Source organism: Dermacentor albipictus, chromosome 1 (assembly GCF_038994185.2).
Source record: "Dermacentor albipictus isolate Rhodes 1998 colony chromosome 1, USDA_Dalb.pri_finalv2, whole genome shotgun sequence".
In the NCBI taxonomy this organism is placed as follows: Eukaryota; Metazoa; Arthropoda; class Arachnida; order Ixodida; family Ixodidae; genus Dermacentor; species Dermacentor albipictus.
Window position 1 is genome coordinate 423182105 of NC_091821.1, and position 21220 is coordinate 423203324.

The following is a 21220-nucleotide window of genomic DNA, read 5'->3' on the forward strand; positions in this document are numbered from 1 at the left end:
CAGTGGTCTGACAGGTGCGAAAGTGGTGCGACAATTGCGAGTTATTATCCTCTTGAAGCTGAGAAGGGGTACGCCTACTTATTCGTCTAGTACAGTCACAGGTATTATCAAGGGAAAACCTGCGGATGAAGAATGTATCGGAGAGCGTATGACAGACATTCTCAGGTAGTGAACGGCAGATTACTGATATCTTTGAAAAGTGTACAAATAGTATAATCCACCAGCGGTGACCTATGGCGCCGAAACTTGGAGGATAAGAAAGTAGCTTGAGAGGAAGATATACGGAGCGTGAAATGATTGATGGAACGGAAAAGCACTAGGCACAACATTAAGGAACAGTAAGCTGTTAGTACGCATTAGTGGAGTTTGGCAGGTCAATAAATTCGTAGAGCACGTAACTAGTAATACATTAGGCCTGACTCACATGGCCATCATCCACCCCGTCCCGTCACCGTCACGGCACGGGCGTCCGTCAGGAGAGTGTTTCCTCACCGCTTTAGGATAGAGTAGGAATAACTTTAAGAAAGTGCCGGCAACCGACGGTTTAACGCGTCGTGACGCTGGCAAAGCGTCGACCCGGGGTTATATCCTACTCTGCACTACCCCAGTTGGGCCCGTTTGTAGTGGGTCATGTGGCTTGTGCTTTTCGAGCGCACCCCTGGCCTGCTGGACGGCCCATAGTTGTATGTCCTTGTCTGCAGACTGCAGTGCACCTTGAAGTTTGAGTGGGTAAGTCTTGGAGGTAGCTGCCATCGGGAACCTGGCACAGTCTCACCGCTTTCTTCCCCAAGCGGGACACCGGCGAGCTTAACAACATCGGCCAGCGTCGCCAGCGTCCTGTTTCTGGGCAGAAAGCGCCGAAAAAACGCTGTCTCCTCACGGAGGCCAGTGACGCGTGACGGAACGGGGCGGACGACGGCTGCGTGAATCGGGCCTAACAGAATAGAGATGGCAAGGAAAAGGAAACATAGCTGGTGATGACAGAGGATTAGGTGATGTGTAATGAGATTATGAAGTTTACAAGCATACACGATGGAGTCAACCAACACAAAGCAGGGGTAACTGGAGGCCGCTGGGGAAGGCCTTCACCCTGCACTGGATATAAATGTATTCGGATGGTGATGACGAGGAGACTCGGAAAATGAAGACTACACGAAAACAGATTAAAATGAAATTGTGGGGTTTTACGCGCCAACACCACAATTGCATTATGAGGCGCGCAGTAGCCGGATACTCCGTATTAATTCTGACCACCTGATCTTCTTTAACTTAAACGCTAATCTATTATAAGCGCGCGCGAGAGAGAGAGAGAGAGAGAGAGAGAGAGAGAGAGAGAGTGCGTGTGCGGGGGGGGGGGGGGGTGCGCGCGCGCGCATTTCGCCATGTCGAAATGCGGTCGTCGTGAACGGATTCGAACCCCCGACCTCAAGCTCAGTAGCACGACGTCACAGACACTGAGTACACTGCTGCGGATGTCAGAACAATGCGAATTCTAGAGGCGGCGACAGTGATTGGCGCACTTTCTCTGAGCATCAATTCCGCGGTTTCTGTTTAAAATCGGTTTGTTAACGAGATCGTTCGCTTAGAACATGGCATTACAAGGAAGTTTTTATTGCTTCTCGTTTTTTTTCCGCACCATTAGGTCCTTTCTGCATTGCATACTTTGTCTGTAGAGAGTGTTCAAAGCGCTTCAAGGCAAGTGCGTTATAAAAATTTCAATTTGGCCTAGTTCGTGTTTACTGCATATCATATTGACCGCAAATAAAGACGGGGACAACGGAACAGAACACATAAACGACACGGGCGGTAACTTTCAACTGTCAGCTGGCTTATTCACGGCAGCCCGTAAGCATATGTAGACAAATAGAACATGCGCAGAACGCTGCAAACAAGAACACTCATCAGCCTAGCGGGGCAACCAATTATCAAAAAAAAATATTTCCGATTGAAACAACCTAATGGAAGTGTCGATAACACAGTTTTGGCCTTTCTTTATTATGTGATAAGCCTCCATCAGCTCGCGTGCAGTCTGGTCCTGGCTTCTCCCCAGAATCTTTATCTCCTTAAAGGTGCACAGTGCGCAGGCAAGTGCGCCAATTCATCTTTCGTTAAATTTTTTTCGTGTTCCCTGGCTAGATCATTTAGACACCGTCCAGTCTGCTCTATGTAGGACTTGCCACACGCCATGGGGATTTCGTACACAACTCCTACATTGCATTTTGCATACGGCTTGGTAGGGTTCTTGCCACAGCCTTGCCTTCCTTTAGGATCACGGGAGGTGCGGAAGTAGAGCCGCGCCAGCTTAAAAGGGGCTGAAAAGACAATGGGGACTCCTAACCTGCCTGCCACCTTCCTTAGGTTTTGAGTGACCGTGTGCATATACGGTTCCACTTCAGGACTTGCGGCCATATAGTCGTCCTCACCCTTGCTTTGCTCCTAGATCATTTTACCTTCTGCAGGAAGTAAAAGTTACCGCCCGTGTCGTTTATGTGTTCTCGTCCGCTGTCCCCGTCTTTACTTGCGGTCAGTAAGATATGAAGTGCGTTATGTTCCCCTGAGATCAGAGGAAATTCCTTCGTTTTAATCGATCGCTGGTAGCCGCAGTAGGACTCGAACTGGTCGGTCACAAGATCTCTTTGATCTTCACTCGCTTCGAACGACTGCGAATGAGCCCTCATAGGTCGAAGGTCACAGGGTGAACTCGCGCATGCGCCTCACTACTTTGCCTCGGATGTGAAAAACGATTCAGCTCGTATTATACAGCTTGATCGGTCAGCGCGGCTACGCACGCACGCTTGTTCCCTTTCCGTACAGAATTCAAGAGCCGGGCAAATTGCGAAACGGCTCATTCGCTCGTGCTGTGCTTATACAGCGCGGAAATAGAGACGCTATTTGGTTGGTATCTGGCGGACGCTTTCCTTTACGGTGTACGAATCGTGCTCTCAGAAGGGCGCCACGTTTGTGCTAAACGAGCTCTTGCGCCAACTTGCATTCCTCCGCGACACGTCATTCGGCTGGACACCGCATTCCAGGAGCAAGAGTTTACTTGGCAGCGCACCTATTATGCGCCGTCAAGTACGCTCACAGCGCTGGCCTGGACTGAGGCAGCCTGCTCATTAAGCCACTGACAGTGACCTACAATATATATATATATATATATATATATATATATATATATATATATATATATATATATATATATATATATATATATATATATATATATATATATATATATATATATATATATATATATATATATATATATTGTTACAAGCACGGGGAAAAGGGGTTTATTTAGGCGTGCGAAAACAGGAATGGCCGCTGCACAGTCTTCGTTCTCCTCTTCCTCTCTCTTCTTGATCCCCGCGTCCCTTTGACGCGCTTGGACGTAACATACCTCCCCTCGCAGACAAAGCCCCCTGGGCGAGTCAACTAGCTTGTCGTGGCGTGCATGATTTCAACCGTGCGACATGCGCGACGTGTGTCCTAGCAGAACGTCTACCAGTGTTCGTGAGGCGCGCGAGAGTATAGTTCACTTCGCTGACTTTGTCGATGACAACATACGGTCCATCGTAGTTTGCCAGCAGCTTTTGACACAAACCGCGCTTCCTTGTGGGCGTCCAAAGCCAAACGAGATCACCAGGGTTATATGTAACTGGCCGATGTCGTGCGTCGTAGCGGGCTTTGGAGTTTTCTTGTGATGCCAAAGTCCGAAGACGCGCAAGTCTCCGAGCCTCTTCAGCGAGGCACAGCGTATCGGCGACCGTAGGATTGTCGTGGTGGTAAAAAGGGAGGACAGTGTCGAGCGTATACCGGGGCGGCCGAGCATATAGAAGGAAGAAGGGGCTGTAGCCGGTTGTCTCGTGCTTGGCGGTGTTATATGCGTAAGTAATAAACGGTAGAACTTCATCCCAATTCTTGTGATCGGACGCAACATACATGGAAAGCATATTTGTGATCGTTCGATTAGTGCGCTCAGTGAAGCCGTTTGTTTGCGGATGATATGGCGTCGAGTGTCTGAGGTGCGAGTGACACAAACGCGCAAGCTCTTCCACTATATCCGCCGTGAATTGACGTCCCCGGTCGCTTATGATAACACCAGGTGGTCCATGTCGGAGAACAATAGCGTGAAGTAAGAAAAGCGACACTTCGGTGGCAGTTGCTGATGGTATAGCCGCCGTCTCGCAATAGCGTGTGAAATAGTCGGCGCAGACAATTATCCAGCGGTTCCCCTTAGATGACTTCGGAAAAGGGCCTAACAGATCAATTCCAACTTGCCGAAAGGGTGAGCTGGAAGGCGGCACAGGTTGAAGGAGACCAGATGGGGCAGTGGTTGGGCGTTTCCGACGCTGGCACTGTATGCAGCTGGCGACATAAAACTCAACCGAATGTCGCATCCGGGGCCAGTAAAAGCGTTCTTGAATGCGATAAAGTGTGCGCACAGTGCCTAAGTGCCCGGAGGTAGGGTCATCGTGCATAGCCTGAAGGATTGCTGGCCGGAGACGCTCTGGCACCACTAGAAGGAAGCGGGCACCCGTGCTTGAGTAGTTCCTTTTGTACAGGAGCCCGTCACGTACACAGTAGCTGCTTGTTGCACTTGAATGGGCAGAAGTAAAGAGTGGCTCCAATTTAGTGTCGGTCCGTTGTTCTGTTTTGAACGCATCGATATCTGGAAAAGCGGGTGTCACAGAAGCGACGAGATGATCAAAATCGTCTGCGTCGCAGTCTGTCGTGGCAAGCGGCATACGGGAAAGGCAGTCTGCGTCAGCGTGTTTTCGGCCACTCTTGTAGGAAACAGTGAAGTTATATTCCTGCAACCTCAAAGCCCAGCGCGCAAGGCGACCACAAGGGTCGCGAAGGTTCACGAGCCAGCACAGGGAATGGTGGTCTGTGACGACTTGGAATGGGCGTCCGTACAAGTACGAGCGAAATCGCTGAACCGCAAAGATTACAGCGAGGCATTCTTGCTCTGTCACCGTGTAATTCCGTTCAGGTTTGCTTAATGAGCGGCTTGCGTAAGCAATCACGTGCTGACGGTCTTCATAGCGTTGGACCAATACGGCACCCAGACCAACGCCACTAGCATCTGTGTGGATTTCTGTCGGCGCAGTAGGATTGAAGTGGCGAAGGATAGGTCGGGAGGTTAACAGGAACTTCAGCTGACGAAATGCGGAATCGCACTCGGGTGTCCACTCAAACCGTGCGTCTTTATGTAGCAGGTTTGTCAGAGGATAAGCGACGTCAGCAAAACCAGGAATAAATCGGCGAAAGTAAGAGCAAAGACCCAGAAAACTACGAAGTTGCTTCACTGACTGCGGTGCACTGAATGCCTCGACAGCTGCCGTCTTGAGGGGATCAGGCCGGATACCGTCTTTGTCAACAAGATGACCAAGCACAAGAGTTTGACGGTCACCAAATTTACATTTCTTGGAGTTCAGAACCAGGCCGGCGTTTTTGATGCAGTTGAGGACAATATCCAGGCGCGTATTGTGCTCATTGAATGTGCGCCCGAATATAACAACGTCGTCAAGATAGCACATACAGATGTTCCATTTTAACCCACGCAGAATGGTGTCCATGAACCTTTCAAAGGTTGCTGGAGCGTTGCACAACCCAAATGGCATCACATTGAATTCGAATAATCCATCCGGGGTTATGAAGGCTGTTTTCTCTCTGTCTGTCGGGTGTATCGGGATTTGCCAATATCCTGAGCGCAGGTCCACTGAAGAAAAATAAGAGGCCGAATGAAGGCAATCGATTGCATCATCTATCCGGGGCAGCGGGTAGACATCCTTCTTAGTCACGGCGTTTAATCTTCGATAATCGACGCAAAATCTCCAGTTACCGTCTTTCTTTCTGACGAGTATGACCGGAGCAGCCCAAGGACTCGAGGACTCTTGTATTATCCCATTTCTCATCATGTCGCTCACTTGTTCCCCGATTATCTTGCGCTCGTTAGGCGACACGCGATAAGGCTTTTGCCTGATCGGGCGCGCAGATCCCGTATCGATAGTATGGCGCGTTCGTGACTCGGGAATCGAGAACGCTTTGTCCGGCTGCACAAAGTCAAACACTGACAGATGCTTAGAAAGCGTATCCACCAAGGTATGGCGCTCCCTTGTGCTGAGCGACTTGTTGATCATAGACAGAAGCTTTTTGTCTGAGACTTGGCGAAGGTCAGCAGGTTCACACGGCGAGTCTGTTAGTACGGCTACGGACGAAGACGTGTATTCTGTAAAGTAGGCGAGTTTCAAGCCGTCTGGAAGCAGGACGGGTTCTGCCGAGCAGTTGGTCGTCCACAAGCCAGCTCGCCCGTTGCCGATGGATACCACACAATGAGGGACAAAAACGTTCTTCTTCACACAATTTAGATGCATTGGCTCTACGGAGGCATCGAAACTGTCTGGAACTGCACCGCGACATACAACCGGCACGCACACCGAGGTGGACGCAGGCACAACAGTATCTGCAGACACACAAAGTTCACCTTGACTGCAAGGCTCCTCTAAGAGCCCGGACGAAACATGGCCATCGACGCAAACTTCCCCCGTGCGACAATCGACGGTCGCGCCACACTGTCGCAAAAAGTCGATGCCCAAAATCACTTCGTGCGTCGATCGGGGAATAACTACAAATTCTGTCACGAAAACTCTACCAGCCAAGGATACGTCAGCAGTGCACACACAAACAGGGCGCAACGACTCGCCGCTCACTCCACAAAACGTTGCAGCCTGGTCCCACCGAAATACAACTTTACGCCCCAACCGACCTTTAAAACCGAGACTCATTACGGATACAGTTGCTCCGGTATCCACTAAAGCCATTGTAGCAACACCATCAACAAGTACATGCACTTTGTTCTTAATCATAGCAACTGCAGGGGGCATTTCTGTCGATAGCACGTGTCGAGCGACCTCACCCCCATCGGCCGCGCTAGCTAGTTTTCCGGTTGTGAAGGCGAGGAGGAGCGGCGCACTGGCGATGGAGATTGGCGTAAACGCGGTGCACGAGATGTCGGCGGTGGCGTCAAACTCCTGTCAGATGCCGGCGAGCGGCTCCGGAAGCTTCTCTGCCAGTAATCGTTGCCAGAAGGGACGCCAGCTGACCAAGAGGTGGTGTACGGCTGTTGAGTTGTCCTCGTAGGAGGTGTGGGCCTTGTTGAAGATCCGGATCGACCATTCCACGTTGTTGGGCGACGATTGCAGAACCTCGCTATGTGGCCCGCGACACCGCATTGGAAACATACCGGCAGATGCCTCAAATTGCGATGTTCTTCCATGTAGTCGCGCATGTTGCTGTCGACTGCATAGACAGTAGGTGGGTGACATTCATCATGGCTAGGCATCGGCCGCTGGGAGGCGTGTGTGCGGCGTGGGCGTTGGGCGTAGTCATGACCTTGATAGCTCATGGTCCCTCTCGTTTGTGGGGTAGACCTATACTCGATGGTCGCTGAGTTCACCGTGGGTTGCCATGTCGTCGAAACGGCCGTGTTTCTCATCTCGTGTGGTGAGTACGCGCCAGTGATGCCGGGTGCGCAACGGTACATCTCTTCCTGATGGAGCAACTCTTCACGAACAATCTGCCGTATAGTGGATGGAAGGTCAACACACGAGCTCGGGTCTACACTTGCCACCGTCGTGACATTAGCCAGGCGACCAAACTTCGGTATTATCCGTCGCATCTTCAGCGTCTCAAAGGTCCGGCAGTGGCGAATGACGTCAGACACGGAATCCAAGCTTTCCTTGCCGATCAAAAAATTGTAGACGTCTTCGGCTATTCCTTTCAACAAATGTCCAACTTTGTCATCTTCAGACATTTGAGAATTGACTATTTTACACAGTTTCAGCACTTCTTCGGTATAAGTCGTACAGGTCTCGCCGGGAATCTGAGCTCGTTGCGACAGCGTCTGTTCAGCGCGTTTCTTTTTTGCGCTAGAATCTCCAAAGCACGCTCTGAGCTCCTCGACGAAAAGCTCCCATGAAGTGAGCGTGTCTTCGTGATTCTCATACCAGACGAGCGCTGTGTCGGTGAGGGAAAACACAACATTGGACAATTGTGCGGTCGAGTTCCAACCGTTAGATCGGCTCACCCTTCGGTAGTTCGTGAGCCACTCGTCGACATCTTCTCCGGCTTTTCCTCCGAAAGTGAGTGGCACCCGGTAGTATTGCCACGGAACACCAGGTGTTGGCCTTGAAGCCGCGTCAGATCCTTCGGGAATCTGGCAGGCGTATTCAGTCATGTCAGGCGATGGTGGCGGAAGTCCGGCAAGTCGACGGCTTCGGCGAAGTTGTAGCAGCGTAGGCTCCGTGGTTACGAGGTGTACCCCGCACCGTCCACCAATTTGTTACAAGCACGGGGAAAAGGGGTTTATTTAGGCGTGCGAGAACAGGAACGGCAGGCTACGAAGAACAGGAATGGCCGCTGCACAGTCTTCGTTCTCCTCTTCCTCTCTCTTCTTGATCCCCGCATCCCTTTGACGCGCTTGGACGTAACAATATATATATATATATATATATATATATATATATATATATATATATATATATATATATATATATATATATATATATATATATATATATATATATATATATATATATATATATATATATATATATATATATATATGTGTGTGTGTGTGTGTGTGTGTGTGTGTGTGTGTGTGTGTGTGTGTGTGTGTGTGTGTGTGTGTGTGTGTGTGTGTGTGTGTGTGTGTGTGTGTGTGTGTGTGTGTGTGTGTGTGTGTATATAGTCATATCATAACATAACAAACAATCACACGGACAGCATAGGCGAAATTATTTGTAGCTTTTAATTGAAGTGCAGCAATGGTAAGTAAATAAAGATAGATGAAGAAACAACTGACCGCGGTGGGATACGAACCTACGTCTTCGCATTACGCGTGCGATGCTATTACCAACAGGTTTACCGGGGCCCAGTTTTCCCATCCGCTTTCCGGGGTACTTATATTTGTCTACTAGAACTAACCCTGGGAGCGTTAGACAGCGCCACCACACACTGCCATGGCAGTGAGTGTAATAATAATAATAATATTTGGGGTTTTACGTGCCAAAAACACTTTCTGATTATGAGGCACGCCGTAGTGGAGGACTCCGGAAATTTTGACCACCTGGGGTTCTTTAACGTGCACCTAAATCTAAGCACACGGGTGTTTTCGCATTTCGCCCCCATCGAAGTGCGGCCGCCGTGGCCGGGATTCGATCCCGCGATCTCGTGCTCAGCAGCCCAACAGGCAGTGAGTGTAGAACATCCTATCTACCGCACGTGTCACGTAGTATGTGAACTTTTTGGATGAAGGCAACGGGTCAGTAAACCCACACACGCTACCTCAAGGCGTGAAAGCTGCGGGATTCGAGGCCCTCGCTATTTATGGAACGTGAAGAAAGGAAACAGAGTGGTCATGATTTTTATTAGTCATATCATAAGAAGCCATAAGGATCATAATCATAAATAGGCAAAACTGTTTGCAGTTTTTCATTGAAGTAACGAAATGACAAATAAATTAAAATTAAATATTGCAAGCGCGCGTTCGGAACGAAGAAGCGACGTTTTAATTTTTAAAAAAATAAAGGGGGTAATGTCCTGACGGGCGCATGGTTTCTGGCACGCTGCATGACTAGAGAGAATTCTAAAGAGAAACAGCTGACAAAGCTGACAGCATCTGCATCAATTGAACGTTATCTTATGCACACCTGCCAGCTGGAACTGGAACAGAACGACGCAATCCGTAACAGAAGAAAGAAGCGAACACGCAGAAATCGATGTTATCTTAACCGTAACATTTATTTTGAATCGCTGATCATCGTTAGTCCATCTTGAAAACTGAATTACAGAGCGAAGAATTGCTCCGTGAGACTGTTCACTTTGCCCACGTATTGCTCTCATACCCAGCAGAACCGCGGCCCATATAGGCAGTCACGCGGGCTTCACGATGTCTGTGCCAGACATCGCCCGTGCACTGACATTGCATAATAGGACACGTACATAATGCCAACCCGTGCGTGGTATGCGCTCTTGAAAATTGAGCGGCAGCTCGCGTGCGTCTCCCCATTCGCGCCGGCTGGCACTTGGCAATGGACGGAGGCCGTTCGACACTCCAGCGCGGCCACGCGTGCCAGCTGCGCTGTCACCCGACGCGTATGTCAAACTGCCCGCAAGAATGTGACGGCACGATGAGCTACACGCTCTAAGAATGCGTTTAGTGCAGGGTTGATTTAATGGGGCTTGCACATCCTCGTTCAGCTGCACTGCAGGTCTATCATTCCATTTGCGGGGCCATAGCAATCTCCGTCCACACCGGGGGCCTCCGCGGCGGCGTTTATTCCTGGACGAAGGATAGGGGCGCTCACGGACGTTACAATGCTGTACCAGGTGACCGACGAGCGCAAGCTGGCCGGCGATAGAAAACGCTGGGCGTTTACTTGCATGCGGGACTGGAGCTCTGCCATCGCCCCTTTTCCTCGGAAGGAAGAATGTGAGTGGCTGTTTTACCGCCAGCGATTCGGTGCTTTATCGACGCTGTTACGCATCTACTTCCTCGAGCCGCCGTTCTCGGCTCGTAGCTGAGCCCGCGAGGCGAGGACGATCCAAAGCTCTTACGCGCGCTTCGCGCATGAGGTGTCCTTGCGCATATTCGGAGGATGTCACTTTGGCCGCCTGTCGCCTGTATACAGTATTCTTCGAAGATGAGCACTCGCACAGCGCTGTCGGCAGCGTACGACGGTACCGTTAAAAATGCTATAGCCACGTGATCTGTCCAAACTAATGCCTTAGTGCAGGGGAAATGCTTTTCCCAATTCTATCTTCTGCTCCGCTTCATCATTTATTACGCCACAAGCTACAGAACGACAGAGCGTGCTTGGTCTCTAATCACATGCAAGAAAATACCACCAAAATCTTAATGGAGATGCTTCTATTGCATATCGAAGCGAGGCCGGCTGCCAGAGCGACGGAGTGGTCAATGATACCAGCTAAATAGGGGGAGCGCGGCATCAGGAATCCTGCTTTTCGATAGGCGCCCATCATGTCACTGAGGGAATACCTTAAACGAAATGGGATTGACTTCGAAAAGAAAAAAGAAAGGGTAAAATACTCACACGTGCCTGTCGCGTTATAAATTGTAGAGAAGATCAGACTAAACAAAACACTGAGCTATGTTACGCTCGTGCGGAGTCCTACAGCAGCGACCCAACCGTTCATAGCACGTCGGTGCGGTCATTGACGTTTGTATCAGTCTCGCTTACATTCCAACCTATTTGCGTCTCCTATTACTTCGTAACGTCTGGGTTTGGTCTGGCTCGTTTATGTTAGATTGGCTGGTTGCACTGACACAGCCGTTCGTGGACTAATTCTGGCCCCTCATTTTCTCAGGATCATGCACCAGCCACGTTCGTTAATACTTCAATCAATTGCGTTTACATTCCGATTTATATATTTCTACATTTTCTTCGCTACGTGTCCTTTTTGTCTGTTTAAGTTGTATTATGTTGGCTGGGCGTGCTAATGGCTGTAGACTATCCTATAGCATTAACGCTGCCGTTCATGAGCAGATGATGGCGCCTAATGTCTACAGGATGACGCATCAGTTAAATCGTTGAACATTGCGTCACTTCCGTCTACATTCAGATCCATTTGTGCTTTGTCTTGTTTAGTAATACGCGTCTGCTTTTGATTTGCTTCAATTATGTTCGATTAGTTGGCGTCGACAGTCCTTGTTATTTTGTGTCTAAGAAGGCGAACCTTGTTATATAGAGAATGTGAAGATGCGCCGGGCCAAGAGCGTGTGTTCTTGTTAGGTAATTAGCATCGGCCTATCAATAAAGACCTAACGAGGCAAATGCGGTTGTATTTAACTTGGGCGTATGGATCACAGCGCAGTACAGCAATTACCGACTTGCTTTTCAGGTGTGACGCTCAGGAAGTATACATAAGATGAGCTTCGGAAGAAGCATCGCACAAACAACCATGTGTGGCCAACAGGGATTAACTGGTTTGGTTAAAGTCTGCTGACTTTACCCTACGATAACAGTAATCGACACGAAAGTGAGTCGAAGCTACATTTAAAGACGTTCAACTGATTACGGCCAGTTATTCCTCGGGATCAACTCATTTTGATGTGCACCTAATGAAACGCGTGCTCCATGATCAGCCATGACCAGTACACCGGTGACTATATGGAGGACGCCCTCCGGTTGGGGAAATACACTGCTTCGATCCATAGCGTTGAGGTCCCGTAATGGTCGACCATCTAGCCAGGAACGCACTTGTGCCTACTTTACCGCCAGGTGCCCGGCGGCAGCTGTAGTCTGCTTCCCACAGCTGCAACGGGTGCTCTGCGCAAGGCCGTTTGTGGTTCGACTAGGGATGCCCAGAGGCCACGCCTAGAAATCTATGGCTCCGAAAAGGCAGATGGTACCCCCGCAAGTTATATGTTGTATGTACATGTTGTACCCACCCCTGCTATAATGCTTCGGCGCTGCAGGGTGTACTGTAAATAAAATAAATAAAGCAGCCGAGCACAAGGCCTGGGGACACCTCTCCTCATTAGAAAAACCGGTGGGATTCCGACGGCTCCGGGATTTGAGCCCAGTACCTACAGCATGTGATGCAGATGGTCAACCACCGCTGCCGTTACTGATTGATTGATTGATTGATTGATTGATTGATTGATTGATTGATTGATTGATTGATTGATTGATTGTGAGTGAGTGAGTGAGTGAGTGAGTGAGTGAGTGAGTGAGTGAGTGAGTGAGTGAGTGAGTGAGTGAGTGAGTGAGTGAGTGAGTGAGTGAGTGAGTGAGTGAGTGAGTGAGTGAGTGAGTGAGTGAGTGAGTGAGTGAGTGAGTGAGTGAGTGAGTGAGTGAGTGAGTGAGTGCAGCCCGCCGGGAGCATATAGCGCTCACTCGCATCCTCTCTATTGCATGCAGTGGAGCCGGTGCAAACCGTGTCAAACGGCAAGTCGCCGTCCAACCAACAAAACGGCGCCACCGTCACACACCCGGATCCGTGGCTGTACACGGGCGAGTCAGTGAAGGAAGCAGGGGAGCCCGACCGGCGGGCCAGCACTTGGTCCGACTGCTGCGACCCCAGCTCGGTGTGCCTGCCGTCGAGAAGGCGCCGCAATGCCAGCTTCTTTGGCAGCACCGAAGAGCTCAACCGCGAGCGCAGCCGCCAGGAGTCATCGGGCCACTGCGTCATACACCCCTGCAGCGTCTTCAGGTGCGCACAGGCTCAGCATGGATAAGGTGCTGCAGCCACACAATGTCGTATTGCGTGTTTGTGTCTTTGCATGTGCTTATGTGTTAGGTGCTTTATGTACGAGTGGGCCATTTTGTCATCTGGAGTGACGTGTTAGGCGTATTTCCAGGCAAACGTCTTCACCATCCATTAAAAATAAATGTCTCTCTGTCGCTATCCCTGTTGCTATCGGGATACTACAGCGGAAGATCTTACGTTTAGCATCGAGCAGCTATGATAACTCTACGAAACGTTAGATATTTATCAGTGTATAAACACGGTAGTTTGGACGTCTATTAAGTATGACATCTGGATAAATCAAGTATATATTCAATCGCATGCGCGCTTTAACGCTTGTGAATTGACCCCATTTTTCTTCTCTTATTTTTCTGCTGGTAACCACTGGAACGACGTCATATAGACCATCGTTGCCTAAGTGAATCTCACCAGTGACAAATTATATTGCAATCGAAGCTAATGAGCACTACAGCAACCAGATATAGAAGCGTATAAAAGAAAATGAGTGAGAATGTTTATACTTGATGGCTAACTTGCAGATACCTTTGCCACTGCAATCTAAACGGGTCTATTTTCCTCTTGATGATGTGACAGTGGGAACGAGTGACTAAGAAACATTCTAAAGCTACCTTACTAAAATTTAAGAAAACGAAAAACAGATAAAAACGTGACTACGACACACATATTCCTACCTGAACCCTCGTCGACAATCTCTCATGGAATGTGGAATAATTTAGTGATTGAAACGGCAAACTTACTACAAAACATACGTATACATGCAACAAACGACACCTGAGCGTTGGTGCATACCTTGCTCTAGAACTGGCTACGGACACCAAATGATCAGATTCTAGTTTTTCAAGGGTTAGTAAGCTCGTCCCTTGAATTTGGTATTGACGCTAAGACCATGACAGAAGTGGAGCTGGTTTCACTTTTGTATCATAGTCGGTGTTTCCCACTTCGGTAATAGCAATCATATTTCTATGAAAGTTGTAATTTTCTTAATTACTTTAACAGTGCATGTTGCTGTGCAAGTTGTAGTTTACAGCGATTTCGCCTGTATGAAATTACCAATGGGTTCTTTTTTTTTCTTTTCCTTCTTTCCACTTTCTTTATGCGCGCTGCATAGTGATAACTTTGTAAAACGGCCCCGAGGGCTTTTAGAGCTGCGTTACAGCAACTTTAACCTCGGCGTCATCCATTTGTTGTAGATGAACTCAAAGAATGAATGAACGAGTGTTAGAGCATGCATGTGCGCATGTGCAGGATGTATTGGGACCTGTGCCTGACGGTGCTTCTGGTGGCCAACCTGGTGCTCATTCCTGTGGACGTGGCATTCTTTGCCGACCCCGGCGATCTCTACTGGATGGCTTTTCACCTGACGTCAGACGCAATCTTCTTCGTGGACATCGTCTTCAACTTTCGCACCGGTACGCGCGCAATGCTCAAATATACTGCACCTCTCAAATGCGAGCGGTGGGCGTTTAGAAACAATCAATTGTGAACCGCGTGCAGGGTGGTGGGGCGTGCGGGTAGTACTGCATATGAAGAAACCGCAGAATCGATCCCTTACCGCACTGACCTTGTTCCAACATAGGATTACGGAAACGCTAGGGTATGGATGTTTCAACTCGCATGAAACAACAAGGGGGCAAATTTAATTTGTGGCCCCTCAGCATGAACCCTCCGTACGCACATATAAATGAGCCCCCTCGGCGTCCGTCATAGCTGATTCGTAGCTTTGACCCCAAATCGGAGTCGGACGGTTGTCACTCACGAAAACATTGACGGAGGCTTGCTGGTGCAGGCGTGATCACCACCGAAGGCGTAGAGCGAGTGAACCTGGACCCGAAGTACATTGCGCGTCATTACCTTCGGACCTGGTTCCTGCTAGACTTCCTAAGCACGGTGCCGTTCGACTACATCTGCGTGCTGGTGGAGAGCACGTTCAAAAGCCTGCGGCAGCCAGGTACCCTGTCCGCCATCCGTCTGCTGCACCTCGCCAAACTGCTGTGCTTGCTCAAGCTGCTCAGGCTCTCCAGACTGTGCAGGTACATCAGCAGCCTCCAAGAGCACACGGTGCGTATATGCAATGTCTTTAGGCCTATCCTGAGTCGGTGCGAACCTTCCACTGTGCGCGAAACTGTGTTCTCTCTATCCTCTCTCTTCATCCCCATACTCCCTTCCCCCCACCCGCCGTGGTTGCTCAGTGGCTATGGTGTTGGGCTGCTGAGCACAAGGTCGCGGGATCGAATCCCGGCCGCGGCGGCTGCATTTCGATGGGGGCGAAATCCGAAAACACCCGTGTACTTAGATTTAGGTGCACGTTAAAGAACCCCAGGTGGTCGAAATTTCCGGAGTCCTCCACTACGGCGTGCCTCATAATCAGAAAGTGGTTTTGGCACGTTAAACCCCATAATTTAACTTTTTTCCCTTCCCCCAGGGCAGGGTAGCAAACCGGACATGCGTCTGGTTAACCTCCCTGCCTTTCCTGTCTTCTATTTCTCTCTCTCTCTTTAGGCCTATCCGCACACAGTACGCGTTTTTCCCGCTGAGCACGTCGGTGTGCGGCCAGGTTAGCAGAAAACACAAAAGCTATTGCTATAGCTTGAGCGTCACGAGCTGCCGTTTATTCATTATATGTAACAGTATTCAGGGGTGTAGCAGCATTTAATATACAGTGCTGTCTTATGGTGAAATAGTAATCTATGTGCACTTTAAAATGAGCTTCCAGCCTGACGGCTGCTGAGAATTTACGAGCCATCAGAATGTTTACTGAATTTCAGCGCTGGCTTTTGCGGAACCACACAGTGCTCGTCTGCCAACAAGTCAGACTTGCTAAGTGCGTCCACGTTTTACTTCATATAGCCCATCTATAGATCCATGTTTTGTGTCATCGCTCGTGGCTCGCAGTTAAGTAATAATAATATTTGGGGTTTTACGTGCCAAAACCACTTTCTGATTATGAGGCACGCCGTAGTGGAGGACTCCGCAAATTTTGACCACCTGGGGTTCTTTAACGTGCACCTAAATCTAAGCACACGGGTGTTTTCGCATTTCGCCCCCATCGAAATGCGGCCGCCGTGGCCGGGATTCGATCCCGCGACCTCGTGCTCAGCAGCCCAACACCATAGCCGCTGAGCAACCACGGCGGGTTCACAGTTAAGTCAACGTATCATTAATTCAGGTTGATTAGATGAGCGCTGACGCGGAACCAGCTTGTTTCTTGCTCGGGAATTATGCGTCACGCAGCAACCGCATCCACATGTGTGCCTGAATGCGCAGTTTGCGTACTGCTCAACGGTATACCTGAGCCTGACAAACATGGTCGGCCTGATGCTGCTCATTGCTCACTGGAACGGCTGCCTGCAGTTCTTCGTAGCCATGATGCAGGGATTTCCCGAGAGCAGCTGGGTACAGAGAAATGGCATCCAGGTACGTGTTTTGGGGAACAATACAACGGCACAGCTCTGTTGATAGCGCTCGCCTGTAACAGGGTATTGAAAACATTAGGACGTGAGATAGTTATGAAGTATATTGATTTGAACAGCACCAATAGATACGAAGAACAGAGAGAAGAGGGTACACTCAGGGCTTACTTTCAGCCTTTCTTCGAAACAGCATGCTTATATAAGATCAATGCATTATACCAGATAACTAACACAGATCTGACGACAGCGTTAGAAATGATGACAAAATAGGGCACATGGCCCTGTGTGTGTGTGTGTGTGTGTGTGTGTGTGTGTGTGTGTGTGTGTGTGTGTGTGTGTGTGTGTGTGTGCGTGTGCGTGCGTGCGTGTGTGCGTGCGTGTGTATGTGTGTGTGTGCGTGCGTGTGTGTGTGTGTGTGTGTGTGTGTGTGTGTGTGTGTGTGTGTGTGTGTGTGTGTGTGTGTGTGTGTGTGTGTGTGTGTGTGTGTGTGTGTGTGTGTGTGTGTGTTTCAGGATAGGCAGCACAGCCCATGCTAAGGGCTGTGCTGCCTATCCTCCTGTCCAGGACACCATTTGAATGGAATAATCACAGATGAATTGGCAGGTGATAGGCGAGCCCTCCTTTCCCTGACGCGTCGCTTTCGATGCAATCAATTGAGTTATTAAGAAGGATATATCCTATCCCGTGCTTCCAAATGCGTAAACTTTCTTGCTACACGCTCATTCATAACCATGTCATAACGTATCAATCTGCCTGACTCTGTGTTATTCCTCTAAATACTGTCCATACTGAACCCAGTTATCGGTAAAGTGCAAACCAATATGTGCGTTTACATTTGTATTGCAGCACCGACCTATGTTTGAGCAGTACTCCTGGTCCATGTTCAATGCGCTGTCTCAAATGCTATCCATCGGGTATGGACAGAATGCACCGGCCACAGTCGTCGATATGTGGCTCGTCACTATTGGCATGGTCACCGGTGCCACTGGCTACGCGCTCCTGATTGGCCACGCCACAACGCTCATCCAGAGCCTGGATTACACCAAGCGGTTGCACCGGGAGAAGGTGCGACCTCACTTATTATATGAGGGCATAGACGCGAGAGCTTCACTTGCATGGTGTTCAGCAAAGCCATCAAGCCTACGTAGCTCATCTTTAACCATGTGTCATCGGGTGCGTTCTAATTCTGGTCAGCATTGAGGACAATCTGCTTTGACTGCTAAGAATACAGCTTTAAGCCAAAGTAACAGAACATATTTGGAAGAAGTTTCTGGGACTTGACGCCACCTCGCCATAAGAGCACATGTTATCGCTGTATTTTGAAGCTTTTTGTATGCGAGAATATGTGTGAAACATATGCGGAATATGTGAAAACAAAACATGGCTTACATTAACCGCATAAAAAAAGCGTGAATAGGTTTTCTTGCGCGCAGCGGACATTGCCGGGGGGTTCGCAAGTAGGCTGCACGTTTTTTTTTTTTTCACCTTAATGCTGTCTACGCGAAGCTGTATCTTTTGCGGTCTTTGTAAATATTGGACTTAAAACGGTTGCTGTCCACTCAGCTGTCCGTTTAGAGATCTATAGCGAGTGCTGGAACGCAGCTATTGTCTCAACTGTGCGCACAATAAGGCATCGACATCGCCACTTCGCTGCTTCAAGGAATACCAAATGAGCTGTAAACATTCGCAAGTAGTCTCTGTTCAAAGCATCGAGTCTGTATACGCGTGTTTTGCTGAAGTTCTCGACAGTCTTGCGACAATTCAAAGGACATGTGGGCTTAGAGCTGCAATGGGGCAAATGTCTTTTGGATATCGATGCATCCTCATGCTTAGAGAGATGCGGATGTAAGTGAATGACGAAGCCAGACATTGCAGAAGGATGGATAGGTGAACTATAGTTGGTAATGCATTCATATAGAAACTTAGAGCGCTATAAAAACACAGGGACGTAAAAAAAGAAACAGACACCACACACGCGAGCACGTGTGGGGTGTGTTGCTTTTTCTACGTCCCTGTGTGTTTAAAGTGATCTTAACTTTCTATGTTGAAATGAGACATTATAACCTTTTTTTAACGCACGACAACACTTGCTATACCGGTGGGACCAGTCTTTGAGCACTGGTCTTGTTTTGTCAAATTTTATAATGCGTGTGTGGAAGGGAAATGACGGGAAAGTGGCGGAATGCAAACGTCTAAAGAGATCTGCCCCTTGGCTTGCACGAAATGTCGAATTTTGCGTGCATATTAGGTGATGTGAATAGCATGTTAGAGGATGACGAAGATGATAACTTCGCTATCAGTGTCCTTCAGCTGATGCATTACCTTTTGTCGTTTCCACGCAGATGGAGCGCGTGGAAGAGTACATGCAGTACCGGCGCATGCCCAAGGAGCTTCGTTTCCGCGTGCGCAATTACTTCGAGCATCGGCACGAAGGAAAGGCTTTCGACGAGGATGCCATACTAGCTGAACTTTCGCAGCCCCTCAAGGAGGTGAGCACTGCTTTACGTGTAGAGTGCCAGTGCACATTTGCACAATGTATTCGTTTGAGTACAAGAGCTCATTAAATGGAGGTAGACGTGCTTTACGTTTTGCTAGGAACCTCAAAGGTCTGATATTCTGTTAATTTTCAGCGAAACTCTTCCTGCCGCACTATACGATTTTGCCCACCTACTTCATCTCAAATATTTCGCCTGTTTCGTTTCTTTTTCGTCGTCTCCGAACTGCTATCATCGCTTGCTTTGCCCCTCACCTTTGGAGAGTAGGAGAGTAACAGTTCGTACAACGTGTGCAGTTGTCTTGTGCACGCAGTAAAATAGCGGGTTGCAATGCGCGAATACATTACACGAATGCAGGCTGTGTGACTGCTGTTGCTGCACGCAAGCCTCGTGCTATTGTAAAACGGTCTTGTGTGACTTCGCTATGTGAAGCACATTTGCACCCTTCAAATGGCAGCACTCTTACGTGACGTCATGTTCTGCTGCTTCATACGTCATAAAAAAATTCGCCGACGATAACGATACTCCCTAATGCCAAATTTCAGCGCAGCTCTTAACGTATCTTTATTTCGCGATATATTGGCGGTCGCGGAGAATCTGTCTCGTGCGGCACGTTGCTAGCGAAGTGCGGTGCGACTGCATCGCTAACCTGGAAGTCGCGAGAGTCATCACGCTGGTGACGCGTGGGCGCGATTCAAAGCAGCCGCCGTCGACAGACCTTCCAGGCGACGCGCGCTCCTCTGGCGCCATCTCTTAGCCATCGTCGCCGCACTACGCTTTTCTTCTCACGCTTTCACCATAACCTCCTCCGCTTTCTGCCTCACGGTTCCACTGCACCCTCCTCTCATCTTTCCTCCTCGCGTCTTTCATCGCCCGCTGTGCTCCGCGTTCGCTTTCATCTTCCGCTGTGCTCGTTCGCTCGGTTACGCCGCCGACGCTCTTCGCAGGAGTGGGTGCCTAAGTGCTCCGCGCTAAAATGCATCTGATGTATCCAACGTTCTGTACGCCTAGAAAGCTGAAAATTATTCAGGGCAATGGTATTGTTTGCTCGGATGATCACTGCGCTGTCCACATTCGTGTTCGTGTATGCGACGTGACTCTCCGTGGCGCAGGACGTGATGAAACACAACTGCCGGGCCACGCTTCGAGCGGTGCCGTTCCTGTCGCACGTGGACCCGGGCTTCGTGAGTGACCTGGTGACGAGGCTGCGCTACGAGTTCTTCCAGCCTGGCGACGTCATCATTCAGCAGGGGTCCGTGGGTCGCAAGATGTACTTCATCCAGTCGGGCACCGTCAAGCTGCTCCTCGACGGCTCGCGGTTCCTCGGCACCCTGTCCGAGGGCAGCTACTTCGGAGGTGCGTGTGAACACATCCTGCAAGGCGCACGCGTGCGTACCACATGCGCGTATCTGCTGTCAGTGCACGCGAAGCGGAGCCATTCACGTCGGACAACTCTCCATCACTTCGATAGCAATCCTATGCTTTGCTCGAGTCACTAGAAACTCTTAAGGCATAGCGCACAGTGAACAGTGAGCTACGTGCTTACTTTTCTTTGTGATGCACTTTTTTTTTGCCACAGAAATGAGTGGCACTTAAGGAAATACTCTGCAGGACATACGTATACCGCCCTCATTGTAGAACAGAATCGTACGTTGCTTGCCATTCCATGCATGTTTTTCGTACCCTTCTTATTGTACGGCATGTCCAGTTGCGTGAAACTTATTAGCGGTTCCGCATATAGTCGCAAAATCGTCCGCAAACACGAGGACCTTAACGGTGACGTGAACTAGATTTGGGCGATTGACACGAGGGTGCGCTGCAATTCTTGGCTTGCAAAATCAGGGCACATACAATAAATTGTGACTGTCCCTAAGGTTGTACTTCGTGTTTCTGAAACTGTGAAACTACATGCCAACCTCGTTCTTTTTTCTTTTTTTTTTTTGGCGAGTTCATCATTGAAGTACTTATTCGTACGACTTCACGGGTTTATGCGGACAATTTTCACAAGGCCAATGT

General features: G+C 49.2%; 1 protein-coding gene across 2 annotated transcripts in view; it reads left to right on the forward strand.

Annotated features, from left to right (window-relative positions):
* LOC135896974 (potassium/sodium hyperpolarization-activated cyclic nucleotide-gated channel 2-like) overlaps positions 1 to 21220 on the forward strand; it is a 55000-nt gene that overhangs the window by 29196 nt on the left and 4584 nt on the right. Inside the window, exons 1-8 of one of the 2 annotated variants that reach the window (XM_065425544.2) lie at positions 9877 to 10498; positions 12951 to 13242; positions 14545 to 14708; positions 15086 to 15357; positions 16564 to 16713; positions 17556 to 17774; positions 19052 to 19198; positions 20317 to 20560. In XM_065425544.2, the coding sequence (XP_065281616.2) occupies positions 10384 to 10498; positions 12951 to 13242; positions 14545 to 14708; positions 15086 to 15357; positions 16564 to 16713; positions 17556 to 17774; positions 19052 to 19198; positions 20317 to 20560 (1603 nt within the window). In that variant the 5' untranslated portion in view covers positions 9877 to 10383. Of the gene's footprint in view, positions 1 to 9876; positions 10499 to 12950; positions 13243 to 14544; positions 14709 to 15085; positions 15358 to 16563; positions 16714 to 17555; positions 17775 to 19051; positions 19199 to 20316; positions 20561 to 21220 lie in introns of those variants that run through there. The other variant, XM_065425539.2, reaches the window with a different exon arrangement.